Here is a 20568-nt window from a genome sequence, read left to right on the forward strand (position 1 = left end):
AGTGTACGGTGCAGTGTATATATATAATACCGCCTGTATGCAGTGTATGGTGCAGTATATATATATAATACCGCCTGTATACAGTGTATGGTGCAGTATATATATATAATACCGTCTGTATACAGTGTATGGTGCAGTATATTTATATAATACCGCCTGTATGCAGTGTATGGTGCAGTATATATATATATATAATATCGCCTGTATACAGTGTATGGTGCAGTATATATATATAATACCGTCTGTATACAGTGTATGGTGCAGTATATTTATATAATACCGCCTGTATACAGTGTATGGTGCAGTATATATATATAATACCGTCTGTATACAGTGTATGGTGCAGTATATATATATAATACCGCCTGTATACAGTGTATGGTGCAGTATATATATATAATACCGTCTGTATACAGTGTATGGTGCAGTATATTTATATAATACCGCCTGTATGCAGTGTATGGTGCAGTATATATATATAATACCGTCTGTATACAGTGTATGGTGCAGTATATATATATAATACCGCCTGTATACAGTGTATGGTGTCTCTGATCTCCTTCTTGTCTTGTTTTGCAGTCCATCTATTTTGATGAGCCCAATGCTCCGCGGTTTCGCGCCTCTGGTTCGGGGGGATTGCCGGACTGGGTGCAGGGGGAGCTGGAAGGTAATGATGACTTCTCTAAGTTGTTACCGCAGGAGGAGGCAACGTCCATCACTTCACCGGACAGGTAAGTGTTCTCTCTGTGTACTGACTGTGCAGTGTAAAGCTGGTGGACTCCCCCCTGTATCTCTGAGGGGTGTACAGCAGGCCGCCCCCGCTCCTCCTGTGAACACTCTCCGATCCGTTACATCCTGACGACTTTATCCTATGTCCATTCATTGTGCTCAGCGAACACCGTGCAGCACGCCTTAAAGGGCCGGTCCAGTCTGTGCAGCACGCCTTAAAGGGCCGGTCCAGTCTGTGCAGCACGCCTTAAAGGGCCGGTTCAGTCTGTGCAGCGCGCCTTAAAGGGCCGATCCAGTCTGTGCAGCACGCCTTAAAGGGCCGATCCAGTCTGTGCAGCACGCCTTAAAGGGCCGGTCCAGTCTGTGCAGCACGCCTTGAAGGGCCGGTCCAGTCTGTGCAGCACGCCTTAAAGGGCCGGTCCAGTCTGTGCAGCACGCCTTAAAGGGCCGGTCCAGTCTGTGCAGCACGCCTTAAAGGGCCGGTCCAGTCTGTGCAGCACGCCTTAAAGGGCCGGTCCAGTCTGTGCAGCACGCCTTAAAGGGCCGGTCCAGTCTGTGCAGCACGCCTTAAAGGGCCGGTCCAGTCTGTGCAGCACGCCTTAAAGGGCCGGTCCAGTCTGTGCAGCACGCCTTAAAGGGCCGGTCCAGTCTGTGCAGCACGCCTTAAAGGGCCGGTCCAGTCCGTGCAGCACGCCTTAAAGGGCCGGTCCAGTCTGTGCAGCACGCCTTAAAGGGCCGATCCAGTCTGTGCAGCACGCCTTAAAGGGCCGATCCAGTCTGTGCAGCACGCCTTAAAGGGCCGATCCAGTCTGTACAGGCGGTTGGCCTAACCCTATATAGATGATGGGAGTGATACATTGTATGTGATAGGAGATTAGATTGTGAGCTCCTGGGGTCAGGGATGATGGGAGTGATACATTGTATGATAGGAGATTAGATTGTGATCTCCTGGGGTCAGGGATGATGGGAGTGATACATTGTATGATAGGAGATTAGATTGTGAGCTCCTGGGGTCAGGGATGATGGGAGTGATACATTGTATGATAGGAGATTAGATTGTGAGCTCCTGGGGTCAGGGATGATGGGAGTGATACATTGTATGATAGATTAGATTGTGATCTCCTGGGGTCAGGGATGATGGGAGTGATACATTGTATGATAGATTAGATTGTGATCTCCTGGGGTCAGGGATGATGGGAGTGATACATTGTATGATAGGAGATTAGATTGTGATCTCCTGGGGTCAGGGATGATGGGAGTGATACATTGTATGATAGGAGATTAGATTGTGATCTCCTGGGGTCAGGGATGATGGGAGTGATACATTGTATGATAGGAGATTAGATTGTGATCTCCTGGGGTCAGGGATGATGGGAGTGATACATTGTATGATAGGAGATTAGATTGTGAGCTCCTGGGGTCAGGGATGATGGGAGTGATACATTGTATGATAGGAGATTAGATTGTGATCTCCTGGGGTCAGGGATGATGGGAGTGATACATTGTATGATAGGAGATTAGATTGTGATCTCCTGGGGTCAGGGATGATGGGAGTGATACATTGTATGATAGGAGATTAGATTGTGACCTCCTGGGGTCAGGGATGATGGGAGTGATACATTGTATGTGATAGGAGATTAGATTGTGATCTCCTGGGGTCAGGGATGATGGGAGTGATACATTGTATGATAGGAGATTAGATTGTGATCTCCTGGGGTCAGGGATGATGGGAGTGATACATTGTATGTGATAGGAGATTAGATTGTGATCTCCTGGGGTCAGGGATGATGGGAGTGATACATTGTATGATAGATTAGATTGTGATCTCCTGGGGTCAGGGATTATGGGAGTGATACATTGTATGATAGGAGATTAGATTGTGATCTCCTGGGTCAGGGATGATGGGAGTGATACATTGTATGATAGGAGATTAGATTGTGATCTCCTGGGGTCAGGGATGATGGGAGTGATACATTGTATGTGATAGGAGATTAGATTGTGAGCTCCTGGGGTCAGGGATGATGGGAGTGATACATTGTATGATAGGAGATTAGATTGTGATCTCCTGGGGGTCAGGGATGATGGGAGTGATACATTGTATGATAGGAGATTAGATTGTGAGCTCTGGGGATGATGGGAGTGATACATTGTATGATAGATTAGATTGTGATCTCCTGGGGTCAGGGATGATGGGAGTGATACATTGTATGTGATAGGAGATTAGATTGTGATCTCCTGGGGTCAGGGATGATGGGAGTGATACATTGTATGATAGGAGATTAGATTGTGATCTCCTGGGGTCAGGGATGATGGGAGTGATACATTGTATGATAGGAGATTAGATTGTGACCTCCTGGGGTCAGGGATGATGGGAGTGATACATTGTATGATAGATTAGATTGTGATCTCCTGGGGTCAGGGATGATGGGAGTGATACATTGTATGATAGGAGATTAGATTGTGATCTCCTGGGGTCAGGGATGATGGGAGTGATACATTGTATGATAGGAGATTAGATTGTGATCTCCTGGGTCAGGGATGATGGGAGTGATACATTGTATGATAGGAGATTAGATTGTGATCTCCTGGGGTCAGGGATGATGGGAGTGATACATTGTATGTGATAGGAGATTAGATTGTGAGCTCCTGGGGTCAGGGATGATGGGAGTGATACATTGTATGATAGGAGATTAGATTGTGATCTCCTGGGGGTCAGGGATGATGGGAGTGATACATTGTATGATAGGAGATTAGATTGTGAGCTCTGGGGATGATGGGAGTGATACATTGTATGATAGATTAGATTGTGATCTCCTGGGGTCAGGGATGATGGGAGTGATACATTGTATGTGATAGGAGATTAGATTGTGATCTCCTGGGGTCAGGGATGATGGGAGTGATACATTGTATGATAGGAGATTAGATTGTGATCTCCTGGGGTCAGGGATGATGGGAGTGATACATTGTATGATAGATTAGATTGTGAGCTCCTGGGGTCAGGGATGATGGGAGTGATACATTGTATGTGATAGGAGATTAGATTGTGATCTCCTGGGGTCAGGGATGATGGGAGTGATACATTGTATGTGATAGGAGATTAGATTGTGATCTCCTGGGGTCAGGGATGATGGGAGTGATACATTGTATGTGATAGGAGATTAGATTGTGATCTCCTGGGGTCAAGGATGATGGGAGTGATACATTGTATGATAGATTAGATTGTGAGCTCCTGGGGTCAGGGATGATGGGAGTGATACATTGAATGATAGGAGATTAGATTGTGATCTCCTGAGGTCAGAGATGATGGGAGTGATACATTGTATGATAGATTAGATTTTGATCTCCTGGGGTCAGGGATGATGGGAGTGATACATTGTATGTGATAGGAGATTAGATTGTGATCTCCTGGGGTCAGGGATGATGGGAGTGATACATTGTATGATAGGATATTAGATTGTGAGCTCCTGTGGTCAGGGATGATGGGAGTGATACATTGTATGATAGGAGATTAGATTGTGATCTCCTGTGGTCAGGGATGATGGGAGTGATACATTGTATGATAGGAGATTAGATTGTGATCTCCTGGGGTCAGGGATGATGGGAGTGATACATTGTATGTGATAGGAGATTAGATTGTGATCTCCTGGGGTCAGGGATGATGGGAGTGATACATTGTATGATAGGAGATTAGATTGTGATCTCCTGGGGTCAGGGATGATGGGAGTGATACATTGTGTGACAGGAGATTAGATTGTGATCTCCTGGGGTCAGGGATGATGGGAGTGATACATTGTATGATAGGAGATTAGATTGAAATCTCCTGGGGTCAGGGATGATGGGAGTGATACATTGTATGTGATAGGAGATTAGATTGTGATCTCCTGGGGTCAGGGATGATGGGAGTGATACATTGTATGATAGGAGATTAGATTGTGACTGGGTCAGGGATGATGGGAGTGATACATTGTATGATAGGAGATTAGATTGTGATCTCCTGGGGTCAGGGATGATGGGAGTGATACATTGTATGTGATAGGAGATTAGATTGTGAGCTCCTGGGGTCAGGGATGATGGGAGTGATACATTGTATGATAGGAGATTAGATTGTGATCTCCTGGGGTCAGGGATGATGGGAGTGATACATTGTATGATAGGAGATTAGATTGTGAGCTCCTGGGGTCAGGGATGATGGGAGTGATACATTGTATGATAGGAGATTAGATTGTGATCTCCTGGGGTCAGGGATGATGGGAGTGATACATTGTATGATAGATTAGATTGTGATCTCCTGGGGTCAGGGATGATGGGAGTGATACATTGTATGATAGGAGATTAGATTGTGATCTCCTGGGGTCAGGGATGATGGGAGTGATACATTGTATGATAGGAGATTAGATTGTGATCTCCTGGGGTCAGGGATGATGGGAGTGATACATTGTATGTGATAGGAGATTAGATTGTGAGCTCCTGGGGTCAGGGATGATGGGAGTGATACATTGTATGATAGGAGATTAGATTGTGATCTCCTGGGGTCAGGGATGATGGGAGTGATACATTGTATGATAGGAGATTAGATTGTGAGCTCCTGGGGTCAGGGATGATGGGAGTGATACATTGTATGATAGGAGATTAGATTGTGAGCTCCTGGGGTCAGGGATGATGGGAGTGATACATTGTATGATAGATTAGATTGTGATCTCCTGGGGTCAGGGATGATGGGAGTGATACATTGTATGATAGATTAGATTGTGATCTCCTGGGGTCAGGGATGATGTGAGTGATACATTGTATGTGATAGGAGATTAGATTGTGATCTCCTGGGGTCAGGGATGATGGGAGTGATACATTGTATGATAGGAGATTAGATTGTGATCTCCTGGGGTCAGGGATGATGGGAGTGATACATTGTATGATAGGAGATTAGATTGTGATCTCCTGGGGTCAGGGATGATGGGAGTGATACATTGTATGATAGGAGATTAGATTGTGATCTCCTGGGGTCAGGGATGATGGGAGTGATACATTGTATGATAGGAGATTAGATTGTGACCTCCTGGGGTCAGGGATGATGGGAGTGATACATTGTATGATAGATTAGATTGTGATCTCCTGGGGTCAGGGATTATGGGAGTGATACATTGTATGATAGGAGATTAGATTGTGATCTCCTGGGGTCAGGGATGATGGGGGTGATACATTGTATGTGATAGATTAGATTGTGATCTCCTGGGGTCAGGGATGATGGGAGTGATACATTGTATGATAGGAGATTAGATTGTGATCTCCTGGGGTCAGGGATGATGGGAGTGATACATTGTATGATAGGAGATTAGATTGTGATCTCCTGGGGTCAGGGATGATGGGAGTGATACATTGTATGATAGGAGATTAGATTGTGATCTCCTGGGGTCAGGGATGATGGGAGTGATACATTGTATGTGATAGGAGATTAGATTGTGATCTCCTGGGGTCAGGGATGATGGGAGTGATACATTGTATGATAGGAGATTAGATTGTGATCTCCTGGGGTCAGGGATTATGGGAGTGATACATTGTATGATAGGAGATTAGATTGTGATCTCTTGGGGTCAGGGATGATGGGAGTGATACATTGTATGATAGGAGATTAGATTGTGAGCTCCTGGGGTCAGGGATGATGGGAGTGATACATTGTATGTGATAGGAGATTAGATTGTGATCTCCTGGGGTCAGGGATGATGGGAGTGATACATTGTATGATAGGAGATTAGATTGTGATCTCCTGGGGTCAGGGATGATGGGAGTGATACATTGTATGATAGGAGATTAGATTGTGAGCTCCTGGGGTCAGGGATGATGGGAGTGATACATTGTATGATAGGAGATTAGATTGTGATCTCCTGGGTCAGGGATGATGGGAGTGATACATTGTATGATAGGAGATTAGATTGTGATCTCCTGGGGTCAGGGATGATGGGAGTGATACATTGTATGTGATAGGAGATTAGATTGTGAGCTCCTGGGGTCAGGGATGATGGGAGTGATACATTGTATGATAGGAGATTAGATTGTGATCTCCTGGGGTCAGGGATGATGGGAGTGATACATTGTATGATAGGAGATTAGATTGTGAGCTCCTGGGGTCAGGGATGATGGGAGTGATACATTGTATGTGATAGGAGATTAGATTGTGATCTCCTGGGGTCAGGGATGATGGGAGTGATACATTGTATGTGATAGGAGATTAGATTGTGATCTCCTGGGGTCAGGGATGATGGGAGTGATACATTGTATGATAGGAGATTAGATTGTGATCTCCTGGGGTCAGGGATGATGGGAGTGATACATTGTATGATAGATTAGATTGTGAGCTCCTGGGGTCAGGGATGATGGGAGTGATACATTGTATGTGATAGGAGATTAGATTGTGATCTCCTGGGGTCAGGGATGATGGGAGTGATACATTGTATGTGATAGGAGATTAGATTGTGATCTCCTGGGGTCAGGGATGATGGGAGTGATACATTGTATGATAGGAGATTAGATTGTGATCTCCTGGGGTCAGGGATGATGGGAGTGATACATTGTATGATAGGAGATTAGATTGTGATCTCCTGGGGTCAGGGATGATGGGAGTGATACATTGTATGATAGGAGATTAGATTGTGATCTCCTGGGGTCAGGGATGATGGGAGTGATACATTGTATGATAGGAGATTAGATTGTGAGCTCCTGGGGTCAGGGATGATGGGAGTGATACATTGTATGATAGGAGATTAGATTGTGATCTCCTGGGGTCAGGGATGATGGGAGTGATACATTGTATGTGATAGGAGATTAGATTGTGATCTCCTGGGGTCAAGGATGATGGGAGTGATACATTGTATGATAGATTAGATTGTGAGCTCCTGGGGTCAGGGATGATGGGAGTGATACATTGAATGATAGGAGATTAGATTGTGATCTCCTGAGGTCAGAGATGATGGGAGTGATACATTGTATGATAGATTAGATTGTGATCTCCTGGGGTCAGGGATGATGGGAGTGATACATTGTATGTGATAGGAGATTAGATTGTGATCTCCTGGGGTCAGGGATGATGGGAGTGATACATTGTATGATAGGATATTAGATTGTGAGCTCCTGTGGTCAGGGATGATGGGAGTGATACATTGTATGATAGGAGATTAGATTGTGATCTCCTGTGGTCAGGGATGATGGGAGTGATACATTGTGTGACAGGAGATTAGATTGTGATCTCCTGGGGTCAGGGATGATGGGAGTGATACATTGTATGATAGGAGATTAGATTGAAATCTCCTGGGGTCAGGGATGATGGGAGTGATACATTGTATGTGATAGGAGATTAGATTGTGATCTCCTGGGGTCAGGGATGATGGGAGTGATACATTGTATGATAGGAGATTAGATTGTGATCTCCTGGGGTCAGGGATGATGGGAGTGATACATTGTATGATAGGAGATTAGATTGTGATCTCCTGGGGTCAGGGATGATGGGAGTGATACATTGTATGATAAGAGATTAGATTGTGAGCTCCTGGGGTCAGGGATGATGGGAGTGATACATTGTATGATAGGAGATTAGATTGTGATCTCCTGGGGTCAGGGATGATGGGAGTGATACATTGTATGATAGGAGATTAGATTGTGATCTCCTGGGGTCAGGGATGATGGGAGTGATACATTGTATGATAGGAGATTAGATTGTGATCTCCTGGGGTCAGGGATGATGGGAGTGATACATTGTATGTGATAGATTAGATTGTGATCTCCTGGGGTCAGGGATGATGGGAGTGATACATTGTATGATAGGAGATTAGATTGTGATCTCCTGGGGTCAGGGATGATGGGAGTGATACATTGTATGTGATAGGAGATTAGATTGTGAGCTCCTGGGGTCAGGGATGATGGGAGTGATACATTGTATGTGATAGGAGATTAGATTGTGATCTCCTGGGGTCAGGGATGATGGGAGTGATACATTGTATGATAGGAGATTAGATTGTGATCTCCTGGGGTCAGGGATGATGGGAGTGATACATTGTATGATAGGAGATTAGATTGTGATCTCCTGGGGTCAGGGATGATGGGAGTGATACATTGTATGATAGGAGATTAGATTGTGATCTCCTGGGGTCAGGGATGATGGGAGTGATACATTGTATGATAGATTAGATTGTGATCTCCTGGGGTCAGGGATGATGGGAGTGATACATTGTATGATAGGAGATTAGATTGTGATCTCCTGGGGTCAGGGATGATGGGAGTGATACATTGTATGTGATAGGAGATTAGATTGTGATCTCCTGGGGTCAGGGATGATGGGAGTGATACATTGTATGATAGATTAGATTGTGATCTCCTGGGGTCAGGGATGATGGGAGTGATACATTGTATGATAGGAGATTAGAAGTGATGTTATGGGGGAGTCCTCTGTGTGATGTTATGGGGGTCCTCTGTGTGATGTTATGGGAGTCCTCTGTGTAATGTTATGGGGGAGTCCTCCCCTGTGATGTTATGGGAGTCCTCTGTGTGATGTTATGGGGGAGTCCTCTGTGTGATGTTATGGGGGAGTCCTCTGTGTGATGTTATGGGGGAGTCCTCTGTGTGATGTTATGGGAGTCCTCTGTGTGATGTTATGGAGTCCTCTGTGTGATCTTATGGGGGTCCTCTGTGTGATGTTATGGGAGTCCTCTGTGTGATGTTATGGGGGAGTCCTCTGTGTGATGTTATGGGGGAGTCCTCTGTGTGATGTTATGGGAGTCCTCTGTGTGATGTTATGGAGTCCTCTGTGTGATGTTATGGGAGTCCTCCCCTGTGATGTTATGGGAGTCCTCTGTGTGATGTTATGGGGGAGTCCTCTGTGTGATGTTATGGGGGAGTCCTCTGTGTGATGTTATGGGGGAGTCCTCTGTGTGATGTTATGGGGGAGTCCTCTGTGTGATGTTATGGGGGAGTCCTCTGTGTGATGTTATGGGGGAGTCCTCTGTGTGATGTTATGGGGGAGTCCTCTGTGTTATGGGAGTCCTCTGTGTGATGTTATGGGAGTCCTCTGTGTGATGTTATGGGAGTCCTCTGTGTGATGTTATGGGAGTCCTCTGTGTGATGTTATGGGAGTCCTCTGTGTGATGTTATGGGGGAGTCCTCTGTGTGATGTTATGGGGGTCCTCTGTGTGATGTTATGGGAGTCCTCTGTGTGATGTTATGGGAGTCCTCTGTGTGATGTTATGGAGTCCTCTGTGTGATGTTATGGGGGAGTCCTCCCCTGTGATGTTATGGGGGTCCTCCCCTGTGATGTTATGGGAGTGCTCTGTGTGATGTTATGGGGGAGTCCTTTGTGTGATGTTATGGGGGTCCTCTGTGTGATGTTATGGGAGTCCTCTGTGTGATGTTATGGGAGTCCTCTGTGTGATGTTATGGGAGTCCTCTGTGTGATGTTATGGGGGAGTCCTCTGTGTGATGTTATGGGGGAGTCCTCTGTGTGATGTTATGGGGAGTCCTCTGTGTGATGTTATGGGGGTCCTCTGTGTGATGTTATGGGGGAGTCCTCTGTGTGATGTTATGGTGGAGTCCTCTGTGTGATGTTATGGGAGTCCTCTGTGTGATGTTATGGAGTCCTCTGTGTGATGTTATGGGGGAGTCCTCCCCTGTGATGTTATGGGGGTCCTCTGTGTGATGTTATGGGAGTCCTCTGTGTGATGTTATGGAGTCCTCTGTGTGATGTTATGGAGTCCTCTGTGTGATGTTATGGAGTCCTCTGTGTGATGTTATGGGGGTCCTCTGTGTGATGTTATGGGAGTCCTCTGTGTGATGTTATGGGAGTCCTCTGTGTGATGTTATGGGAGTCCTCTGTGTGATGTTATGGGGGAGTCCTCTGTGTGATGTTATGGGGGAGTCCTCTTTGTGATGTTATGGGGGAGTCCTCTGTGTGATGTTATGGGGGAGTCCTCTGTGTGATGTTATGGGGGAGTCCTCTGTGTGATGTTATGGGGAGTCCTCTGTGTGATGTTATGGGGGAGTCCTCTGTGTGATGTTATGGGAGAGTCCTCTGTGTGATGTTATGGGAGTCCTCTGTGTGATGTTATGGAGTCCTCTGTGTGATGTTATGGGGGAGTCCTCCCCTGTGATGTTATGGGGGTCCTCCCCTGTGATGTTATGGGAGTGCTCTGTGTGATGTTATGGGGGAGTCCTTTGTGTGATGTTATGGGGGTCCTCTGTGTGATGTTATGGGAGTCCTCTGTGTGATGTTATGGGAGTCCTCTGTGTGATGTTATGGGAGTCCTCTGTGTGATGTTATGGGGGAGTCCTCTGTGTGATGTTATGGGGGAGTCCTCCCCTGTGATGTTATGGGGGAGTCCTCTGTGTGATGTTATGGGGGTCCTCTGTGTGATGTTATGGGGGAGTCCTCTGTGTGATGTTATGGGGGAGTCCTCTGTGTGATGTTATGGGAGTCCTCTGTGTGATGTTATGGAGTCCTCTGTGTGATGTTATGGAGTCCTCTGTGTGATGTTATGGGGGAGTCCTCCCCTGTGATGTTATGGGGGTCCTCTGTGTGATGTTATGGGAGTCCTCTGTGTGATGTTATGGAGTCCTCTGTGTGATGTTATGGGAGTCCTCTGTGTGATGTTATGGGAGTCCTCTGTGTGATGTTATGGGGGAGTCCTCTGTGTGATGTTATGGGGGAGTCCTCTGTGTGATGTTATGGGAGTCCTCTGTGTGATGTTATGGGAGTCCTCTGTGTGATGTTATGGGAGTCCTCTGTGTGATATTATGGAGTCCTCTGTGTGATGTTATGGGAGTCCTCTGTGTGATGTTATGGGGGAGTCCTCTGTGTGATGTTATGGGGGAGTCCTCCCCTGTGATGTTATGGGAGTCCTCTGTGTGATGTTATGGGGGAGTCCTCTGTGTGATGTTATGGGGGAGTCCTCTGTGTGATGTTATGGGGGAGTCCTCTGTGTGATGTTATGGGGAGTCCTCTGTGTGATGTTATGGGGGTCCTCCCCTGTGATGTTATGGGGGTCCTCCCCTGTGATGTTATGGGGGTCCTCCCCTGTGATGTTATGGGGGTCCTCTGTGTGATGTTATGGGGGTCCTCTGTGTGATGTTATGGGAGTCCTCTGTGTGATGTTATGGGAGTCCTCTGTGTGATGTTATGGGAGTCCTCTGTGTGATGTTATGGGAGTCCTCTGTGTGATGTTATGGGGGAGTCCTCTGTGTGATGTTATGGGAGTCCTCTGTGTGATGTTATGGGAGTCCTCTGTGTGATGTTATGGGGGAGTCCTCTGTGTGATGTTATGGGGGAGTCCTCTGTGTGATGTTATGGAGTCCTCTGTGTGATGTTATGGGGGTCCTCCCCTGTGATGTTATGGGAGTGCTCTGTGTGATGTTATGGGGGAGTCCTTTGTGTGATGTTATGGGGGTCCTCTGTGTGATGTTATGGGAGTCCTCTGTGTGATGTTATGGGAGTCCTCTGTGTGATGTTATGGGAGTCCTCTGTGTGATGTTATGGGAGTCCTCTGTGTGATGTTATGGGGGAGTCCTCTGTGTGATGTTATGGGGGAGTCCTCCCGTGTGATGTTATGGGGGAGTCCTCCCCTGTGATGTTATGGGGGAGTCCTCTGTGTGATGTTATGGGGGTCCTCTGTGTGATGTTATGGGGGAGTCCTCTGTGTGATGTTATGGGGAGTCCTCTGTGTGATGTTATGGGAGTCCTCTGTGTGATGTTATGGGAGTCCTCTGTGTGATGTTATGGAGTCCTCTGTGTGATGTTATGGGAGTCCTCTGTGTGATGTTATGGGAGTCCTCTGTGTGATGTTATGGGGGAGTCCTCCCCTGTGATGTTATGGGAGTCCTCTGTGTGATGTTATGGGGGAGTCCTCTGTGTGATGTTATGGGGGAGTCCTCTGTGTGATGTTATGGGAGTCCTCTGTGTGATGTTATGGGGGAGTCTTCTGTGTGATGTTATGGGGAAGTCCTCTGTGTGATGTTATGGGGGTCCTCCCCTGTGATGTTATGGGGGTCCTCCCCTGTGATGTTATGGGGGTCCTCCCCTGTGATGTTATGGGGGTCCTCCCCTGTGATGTTATGGGGGTCCTCTGTGTGATGTTATGGGGGTCCTCTGTGTGATGTTATGGGAGTCCTCTGTGTGATGTTATGGGAGTCCTCTGTGTGATGTTATGGGGGAGTCCTCTGTGTGATGTTATGGGGGAGTCCTCTGTGTGATGTTATGGGGGTCCTCTGTGTGATGTTATGGGAGTCCTCTGTGTGATGTTATGGGAGTCCTCTGTGTGATGTTATGGGAGTCCTCTGTGTGATGTTATGGGGGTCCTCTGTGTGATGTTATGGGGGTCCTCCCCTGTGATGTTATGGGGGTCCTCTGTGTGATGTTATGGGAGTCCTCTGTGTGATGTTATGGGAGTCCTCTGTGTGATGTTATGGGAGTCCTCTGTGTGATGTTATGGGGGAGTCCTCTGTGTGATGTTATGGGGGAGTCCTCCCGTGTGATGTTATGGGGGAGTCCTCCCCTGTGATGTTATGGGGGAGTCCTCTGTGTGATGTTATGGGGGTCCTCTGTGTGATGTTATGGGGGAGTCCTCTGTGTGATGTTATGGGGAGTCCTCTGTGTGATGTTATGGGGGAGTCCTCTGTGTGATGTTATGGGAGTCCTCTGTGTGATGTTATGGGGGAGTCCTCCCCTGTGATGTTATGGGAGTCCTCTGTGTGATGTTATGGGGAGTCCTCTGTGTGATGTTATGGGGAGTCTTCTGTGTGATGTTATGGGGAAGTCCTCTGTGTGATGTTATGGGGGTCCTCCCCTGTGATGTTATGGGGGTCCTCCCCTGTGATGTTATGGGGGTCCTCTGTGTGATGTTATGGGGGTCCTCTGTGTGATGTTATGGGAGTCCTCTGTGTGATGTTATGGGAGTCCTCTGTGTGATGTTATGGGAGTCCTCTGTGTGATGTTATGGGGAGTCCTCTGTGTGATGTTATGGGGGTCCTCTGTGTGATGTTATGGGAGTCCTCTGTGTGATGTTATGGGAGTCCTCTGTGTGATGTTATGGGGGTCCTCTGTGTGATGTTATGGGGGTCCTCCCCTGTGATGTTATGGGGGTCCTCTGTGTGATGTTATGGGAGTCCTCTGTGTGATGTTATGGGAGTCCTCTGTGTGATGTTATGGGAGTCCTCTGTGTGATGTTATGGGAGTCCTCTGTGTGATGTTATGGGAGTCCTCTGTGTGATGTTATGGGGGAGTCCTCTGTGTGATGTTATGGGGGAGTCCTCTGTGTGATGTTATGGGAGTCCTCTGTGTGATGTTATGGAGTCCTCTGTGTGATGTTATGGGGGAGTCCTCCCCTGTGATGTTATGGGGGTCCTCCCCTGTGATGTTATGGGAGTGCTCTGTGTGATGTTATGGGGGAGTCCTTTGTGTGATGTTATGGGGGTCCTCTGTGTGATGTTATGGGAGTCCTCTGTGTGATGTTATGGGAGTCCTCTGTGTGATGTTATGGGAGTCCTCTGTGTGATGTTATGGGGGAGTCCTCTGTGTGATGTTATGGGGGAGTCCTCCCGTGTGATGTTATGGGGGAGTCCTCCCCTGTGATGTTATGGGGGAGTCCTCCCGTGTGATGTTATGGGGGTCCTCTGTGTGATGTTATGGGGGAGTCCTCTGTGTGATGTTATGGGGGAGTCCTCTGTGTGATGTTATGGGGGAGTCCTCTGTGTGATGTTATGGAGTCCTCTGTGTGATGTTATGGGGGAGTCCTCCCCTGTGATGTTATGGGAGTGCTCTGTGTGATGTTATGGGGGAGTCCTTTGTGTGATGTTATGGGGGTCCTCTGTGTGATGTTATGGGAGTCCTCTGTGTGATGTTATGGGAGTCCACCCGTGTGATGTTATGGGGGAGTCCTCTGTGTGATGTTATGGGGGAGTCCTCCCCTGTGATGTTATGGGGGTCCTCCCCTGTGATGTTATGGGAGTCCTCTGTGTGATGTTATGGGAGTCCTCTGTGTGATGTTATGGGGGAGTCCTCTGTGTGATGTTATGGGGGAGTCCTCCCCTGTGATGTTATGGGGGAGTCCTCTGTGTGATGTTATGGGGGTCCTCTGTGTGATGTTATGGGGGAGTCCTCTGTGTGATGTTATGGGGGAGTCCTCTGTGTGATGTTATGGGAGTCCTCTGTGTGATGTTATGGAGTCCTCTGTGTGATGTTATGGGGGAGTCCTCCCCTGTGATGTTATGGGAGTCCTCTGTGTGATGTTATGGGGGTCCTCTGTGTGATGTTATGGAGTCCTCTGTGTGATGTTATGGGGGAGTCCTCCCCTGTGATGTTATGGGAGTGCTCTGTGTAATGTTATGGGGGAGTCCTCTGTGTGATGTTATGGGGGAGTCCTCTGTGTGATGTTATGGGAGTCCTCTGTGTGATGTTATGGAGTCCTCTGTGTGATGTTATGGGGGAGTCCTCCCCTGTGATGTTATGGGAGTGCTCTGTGTAATGTTATGGGGGAGTCCTCTGTGTGATGTTATGGGGGTCCTCTGTGTAATGTTATGGGGGAGTCCTTTGTGTGATGTTATGGGGGTCCTCTGTGTGATGTTATGGGAGTCCTCTGTGTGATGTTATGGGAGTCCACCCGTGTGATGTTATGGGAGTCCACCCGTGTGATGTTATGGGAGTCCACCTGTGTGATGTTATGGGGGAGTCCTCTGTGTAATGTTATGGGGGTCCTCTGTGTGATGTTATGGGAGTCCTCTGTGTGATGTTATGGGGGTCCTCCCCTGTGATGTTATGGGAGTCCTCTGTGTGATGTTATGGGGGAGTCCTCTGTGTGATGTTATGGGGGTCCTCCTCTGTGATGTTATGGGGGTCCTCCGTCTAATCACACGTTATGTTTGTGTCTTGTAGGCTCCGGCGCTCGTACACCCGGATGAGGTCCCTGAGCCCGAGGCTTCGCACCGAGATAAATCCACCCCGTAAGGTAAGTCCGGACATGTCCTGACTATGGGGGACGGGTGGTCTGCAGGGGGTGCTCTATGGCCCCCGGTTGTACTCTCACATGACATTACATTTCATCTTCTCTGCCGGTCTTTTCTTTTATTCTCTACATTTACTTGGTTCCTTGTCATTTGGCTTTAGGGGGATCATGGGAAGCGGCTCCTAGTCAGTCATGATGACAGCGACCTGGACGGCGTACTGACCCGCTGGAACCTGGGGGTAACGTCTACCCTATAATAGTCACCTGACACTCCCCCACTCACATCAAGAAGAATACTGAGTGCAGCTCTAGAGGATAAGACAATGTGTAACAGCAGAGTAGTGAGCGCAGCTGTGGAGGATAAGACATGATGTAACAGCAGAATAGTGAGTGCAGCTCTGGAGGATAAGACCTGATGTAACAGCAGAATAGTGAGTGCAGCTCTGGAGGATAAGACATGATGTAACAGCAGAATAGTGAGTGCAGCTCTGGAGGATAAGACCTGATGTAACAGCAGAATAGTGAGTGCAGCTCTGGAGGATAAGACATGATGTAACAGCAGAGTAGTGAGTGCAGCTCTGGAGGATAAGACATGATGTAACAGCAGAGTAGTGAGTGCAGCTCTGAAGGATAAGATGTGATGTAACAGCAGAATAGTGAGTGCAGCTGTGGAGGATAAGACATGATGTAACAGCAGAATAGTGAGTGCAGCTCTGGAGGATAAGACGTGATGTAACAGCAGAATAGTGAGTGCAGCTCTGGAGGATAAGACGTGATGTAACAGCAGAATAGTGAGTGCAGCTCTGGAGGATAAGACATGATGTAACAGCAGAGTAGTGAGTGCAGCTCTGGAGGATAAGACATGATGTAACAGCAGAGTAGTGACTGCAGCTCTGGAGGATAAGACATGATGTAACAGGAGAATAGTGAGTGCAGCTCTGGAGGATAGACATGATGTAACAGCAGAATAGTGAGGGCGGCTCTGGAGGATAAGACATGATGTAACAGCAGAATAGTGAGTGCAGCACTGGAGGATAAGACATGATGTAACAGCAGAATAGTGAGTACAGCTCTGGAGCATAAGACATGATGTAACAGCAGAGTAGTGACTGCAGCTGTGGAGGATAAGACATGATATAACAGCAGAATAGTGAGTGCAGCTCTGGAGGATAAGACATGATGTAACAGCAGAATAGTGAGTGCAGCTCTGGAGGATAAGACATGATGTAACAACAGAATAGTGAGTGCAGCTCTGGAGGATAAGACGTGATGTAACAGCAGAATAGTGAGTGCAGCTCTGGAGGATAAGACGTGATGTAACAGCAGAATAGTGAGTGCAGCTCTGGAGGATAAGACCTGATGTAACAGCAGAATAGTGACTGCAGCTGTGGAGGATAAGATGTGATGTAACAGCAGAATAGTGAGTTCAGCTCTGGAGGATAAGACATGATGTAACAGCAGAATAGTGAGTTCAGCTCTGGAGGATAAGACATGATGTAACAGCAGAATAGTGAGTGCAGCTCTGGAGGATAAGACATGATGTAACAGCAGAATAGTTAGTGCAGCTCTGGAGGATAAGACGTGATGTAACAGCAGAACAGTGAGTGCAGCTCTGGAGGATAAGACATGATGTAACAGCAGAATAGTGAGTGCAGCTCTGGAGGATAAGACATGATGTAACAGCAGAATAGTTAGTGCAGCTCTGGAGGATAGACATGATGTAACAGCAGAATAGTGAGTGCAGCTCTGGAGGATGGACATGATGTAACAGCAGAATAGTGAGTGCAGCTCTGGAGGAGACTTTGTGTACAGCTGAAACATAAGGAACTTGTAGACAGAGTATTGCTACACAGTGCTGGCGCCCCCCAGAGGGCTCTGTACACTCCAGCAGTATTGTATCCCTCGCAGGTCCCAGCCTGGATCCTCCCCCTACACATCTTCTCGCTGATCTCCAGGACTCGGCCTCTCCTGGTGGCAGGAATTTTCAGTGTCTGATCCCCCCCACACTCCTCTATCTTCCTGATCCCCCCCCCCCCACAATCCTCTATCATTGGTGTCTGAACCCCCCCCCACACTCCTCTATCATTGGTGTCTGATCCCCCCCCCCACACTCCTCTATCATCAGTGTCTGAACCCCCCCCCCCCCCCCACACTCCTCTATCATTGGTGTCTGATCCCCCCCCCCCACACTCCTCTATCATCAGTGTCTGAACCCCCCCCCCACACTCCTCTATCATTGGTGTCTGATCCCCCCACACTCCTCTATCATCAGTGTCTGATCCCCCCCCACACTCCTCTATCATCAGTGTCTGATCCCCCCCCCCCCACTCCTCTATCATCAGTGTCTGATCCCCCCCCACACTCCTCTATCATCAGCGTCTGATCCCCCCCACACTCTATCATCAGCGTCTGATCCCCCCCACACTCCTCTATCATCAGCGTCTGATCCCCCCTCACACACCTCTATAATTGGTGTCTGAACCCCCCCACACTCCTCTATCATTGGTGTCTGATCCCCCCCCACACTCCTCTATCATTGGTGTCTGATCCCCCCCCACACTCCTCTATCATCAGTGTCTGATCCCCCCCACACTCCTCTATCATTGGTGTCTGATCCCCCCCCCACACTCCTCTATCATTGGTGTCTGACCCCCCCCCCCCACACTCCTCTATCATCAGTGTCTGATCCCCTCCACACTCCTCTATCATTGGTGTCTGATCCCCCCCACACTCCTCTATCATCAGTGTCTGATCCCCCCCCCCACACTCCTCTATCATCCTGAACCCCCCCACACTCCTCTATCATCAGTGTCTGATCCCCCCCCCACACTCCTCTATCATTGGTGTCTGATCCCCCCCCCACACTCCTCTATCATCAGTGTCTGATCCCCTCCACACTCCTCTATCATTGGTGTCTGATCCCCCCCACACTCCTCTATCATCAGTGTCTGATCCCCCCCCCCACACTCCTCTATCATCCTGAACCCCCCCCCACTCCTCTATCATTGGTGTCTGATCCCCCCCCCCACTCCTCTATCATCAGTGTCTGAACCCCCCCCCACACTCCTCTATCATTGGTGTCTGATCCCCCCCACACTCCTCTATCATCAGTGTCTGATCCCCCCCCCCACACTCCTCTATCATCCTGAACCCCCCCACACTCCTCTATCATCGGTGTCTGACCCCCCCCCCACACTCCTCTATCATCGGTGTCTGATCCCCCCCACACTCCTCTGTCATCAGTGTCTGATCCCCCCCCCCACACTCCTCTATCATCCTGAACCCCCCCCCACACTCCTCTGTCATCGGCGTCTGACCCCCCCCCCCCCCCCCACACACACTCCTCTGTCATCAGTGTCTGATCCCCCCCACACTCCTCTATCATCAGCGTCTGATCCCCCCACACTCCTCTATCATCAGCGTCTGATCCCCCCCCCACACTCCTCTATCATCGGTGTCTGATCCCCCCCCCACACTCCTCTATCATCAGCGTCTGATCCCCCCCCACACTCCTCTATCATCGGTGTCTGATCCCCCCCACACTCCTCTATCATCAGTGTCTGATCCCCCCCCACACTCCTCTGTCATCAGTGTCTGATCCCCCCCCCACACTCCTCTATCATCTGTGTCTGATCCCCCCCCCCCACACTCCTCTATCATCCTGAACCCCCCCCACTCCTCTATCATTGGTGTCTGATCCCCCCCCCACTCCTCTATCATCAGTGTCTGAACCCCCCCCCCCCACACTCCTCTATCATCAGTGTCTGATCCCCCCCCCCCCACACTCCTCTATCATCCTGAACCCCCCCACACTCCTCTATCATCGGTGTCTGACCCCCCCCCCACACTCCTCTATCATCGGTGTCTGATCCCCCCCACACTCCTCTGTCATCAGTGTCTGATCCCCCCCACACTCCTCTATCATCAGCGTCTGATCCCCCCCCACACTCCTCTATCATTGGTGTCTGATCCCCCCCCCCACACTCCTCTATCATCAGCGTCTGATCCCCCCCCACACTCCTCTATCATCGGTGTCTGATCCCCCCCACACTCCTCTATCATCGGTGTCTGATCCCCCCCCACACTCCTCTGTCATCAGTGTCTGATCCCCCCCACACTCCTCTATCATCAGTGTCTACCCCCCCACACACACACTCCTCTATCATTGGTGTCTGATCCCCCCCCCCCCCCCCACACTCCTCTATCATCATATATATGTCAGCCGTACCATTCTGGAGATTAGTGAAGTGGGGGACACCCAAAATGGCATCAGCTGACACATAGGAGGTCACCCAGGACCTGACACAGTATAGAGGGGGTTGTGGTGTGAGCAAAAAAAAATTATATGATTAGTCAGTGACCAACGTAGTAACACTGTGTAATCTGCTTCATCTCTAGGTGGAGAATCCAAGATATCTGCGCGACAAACCCTCACCTCTAACCCCGGTATGTGTATAATATATATATATATGTGATATCTGGAGAGCAGTGATGTCACCTCCTGTATAATATATATATGATATCTGGAGAGCAGTGATGTCACCTCCTGTATAATATATATATGATATCTGGAGAGCAGTGATGTCACCTCCTGTATAATATATATATATGATATCTGGAGAGCAGTGATGTCACCTCCTGTATAATATATATATGATATCTGGAGAGCAGTGATGTCACCTCCTGTATAATATATATATGATATCTGGAGAGCAGTGATGTCACCTCCTGTATAATATATATATGATATCTGGAGAGCAGTGATGTCACCTCCTGTATAATATATATATGATATCTGGAGAGCAGTGATGTCACCTCCTGTATAATATATATATATGATATCTGGGGAGCAGTGATGTCACCTCCTGTA

General features: G+C 48.4%; 1 protein-coding gene across 1 annotated transcript in view; it reads left to right on the plus strand.

Annotated features, from left to right (window-relative positions):
• LOC130319403 (centrosomal protein of 112 kDa-like) overlaps positions 1-20144 on the plus strand; it is a gene marked incomplete at its 3' end in the record, with an annotated part of 46004 nt that extends 25860 nt beyond the window's left edge. The window contains exons 4-7 of the mRNA XM_056552935.1: positions 580-731; positions 15629-15701; positions 15860-15937; positions 20097-20144. Coding sequence (XP_056408910.1) covers positions 580-731; positions 15629-15701; positions 15860-15937; positions 20097-20144 — 351 coding nt within the window. The remainder of the gene's footprint in view (positions 1-579; positions 732-15628; positions 15702-15859; positions 15938-20096) is intronic.
• Positions 20145-20568: the final 424 nt, after the last annotated feature.

The sequence above is a fragment of the Hyla sarda genome, unplaced genomic scaffold (assembly GCF_029499605.1).
Source record: "Hyla sarda isolate aHylSar1 unplaced genomic scaffold, aHylSar1.hap1 scaffold_2125, whole genome shotgun sequence".
Lineage (NCBI taxonomy): Eukaryota > Metazoa > Chordata > Amphibia > Anura > Hylidae > Hyla > Hyla sarda.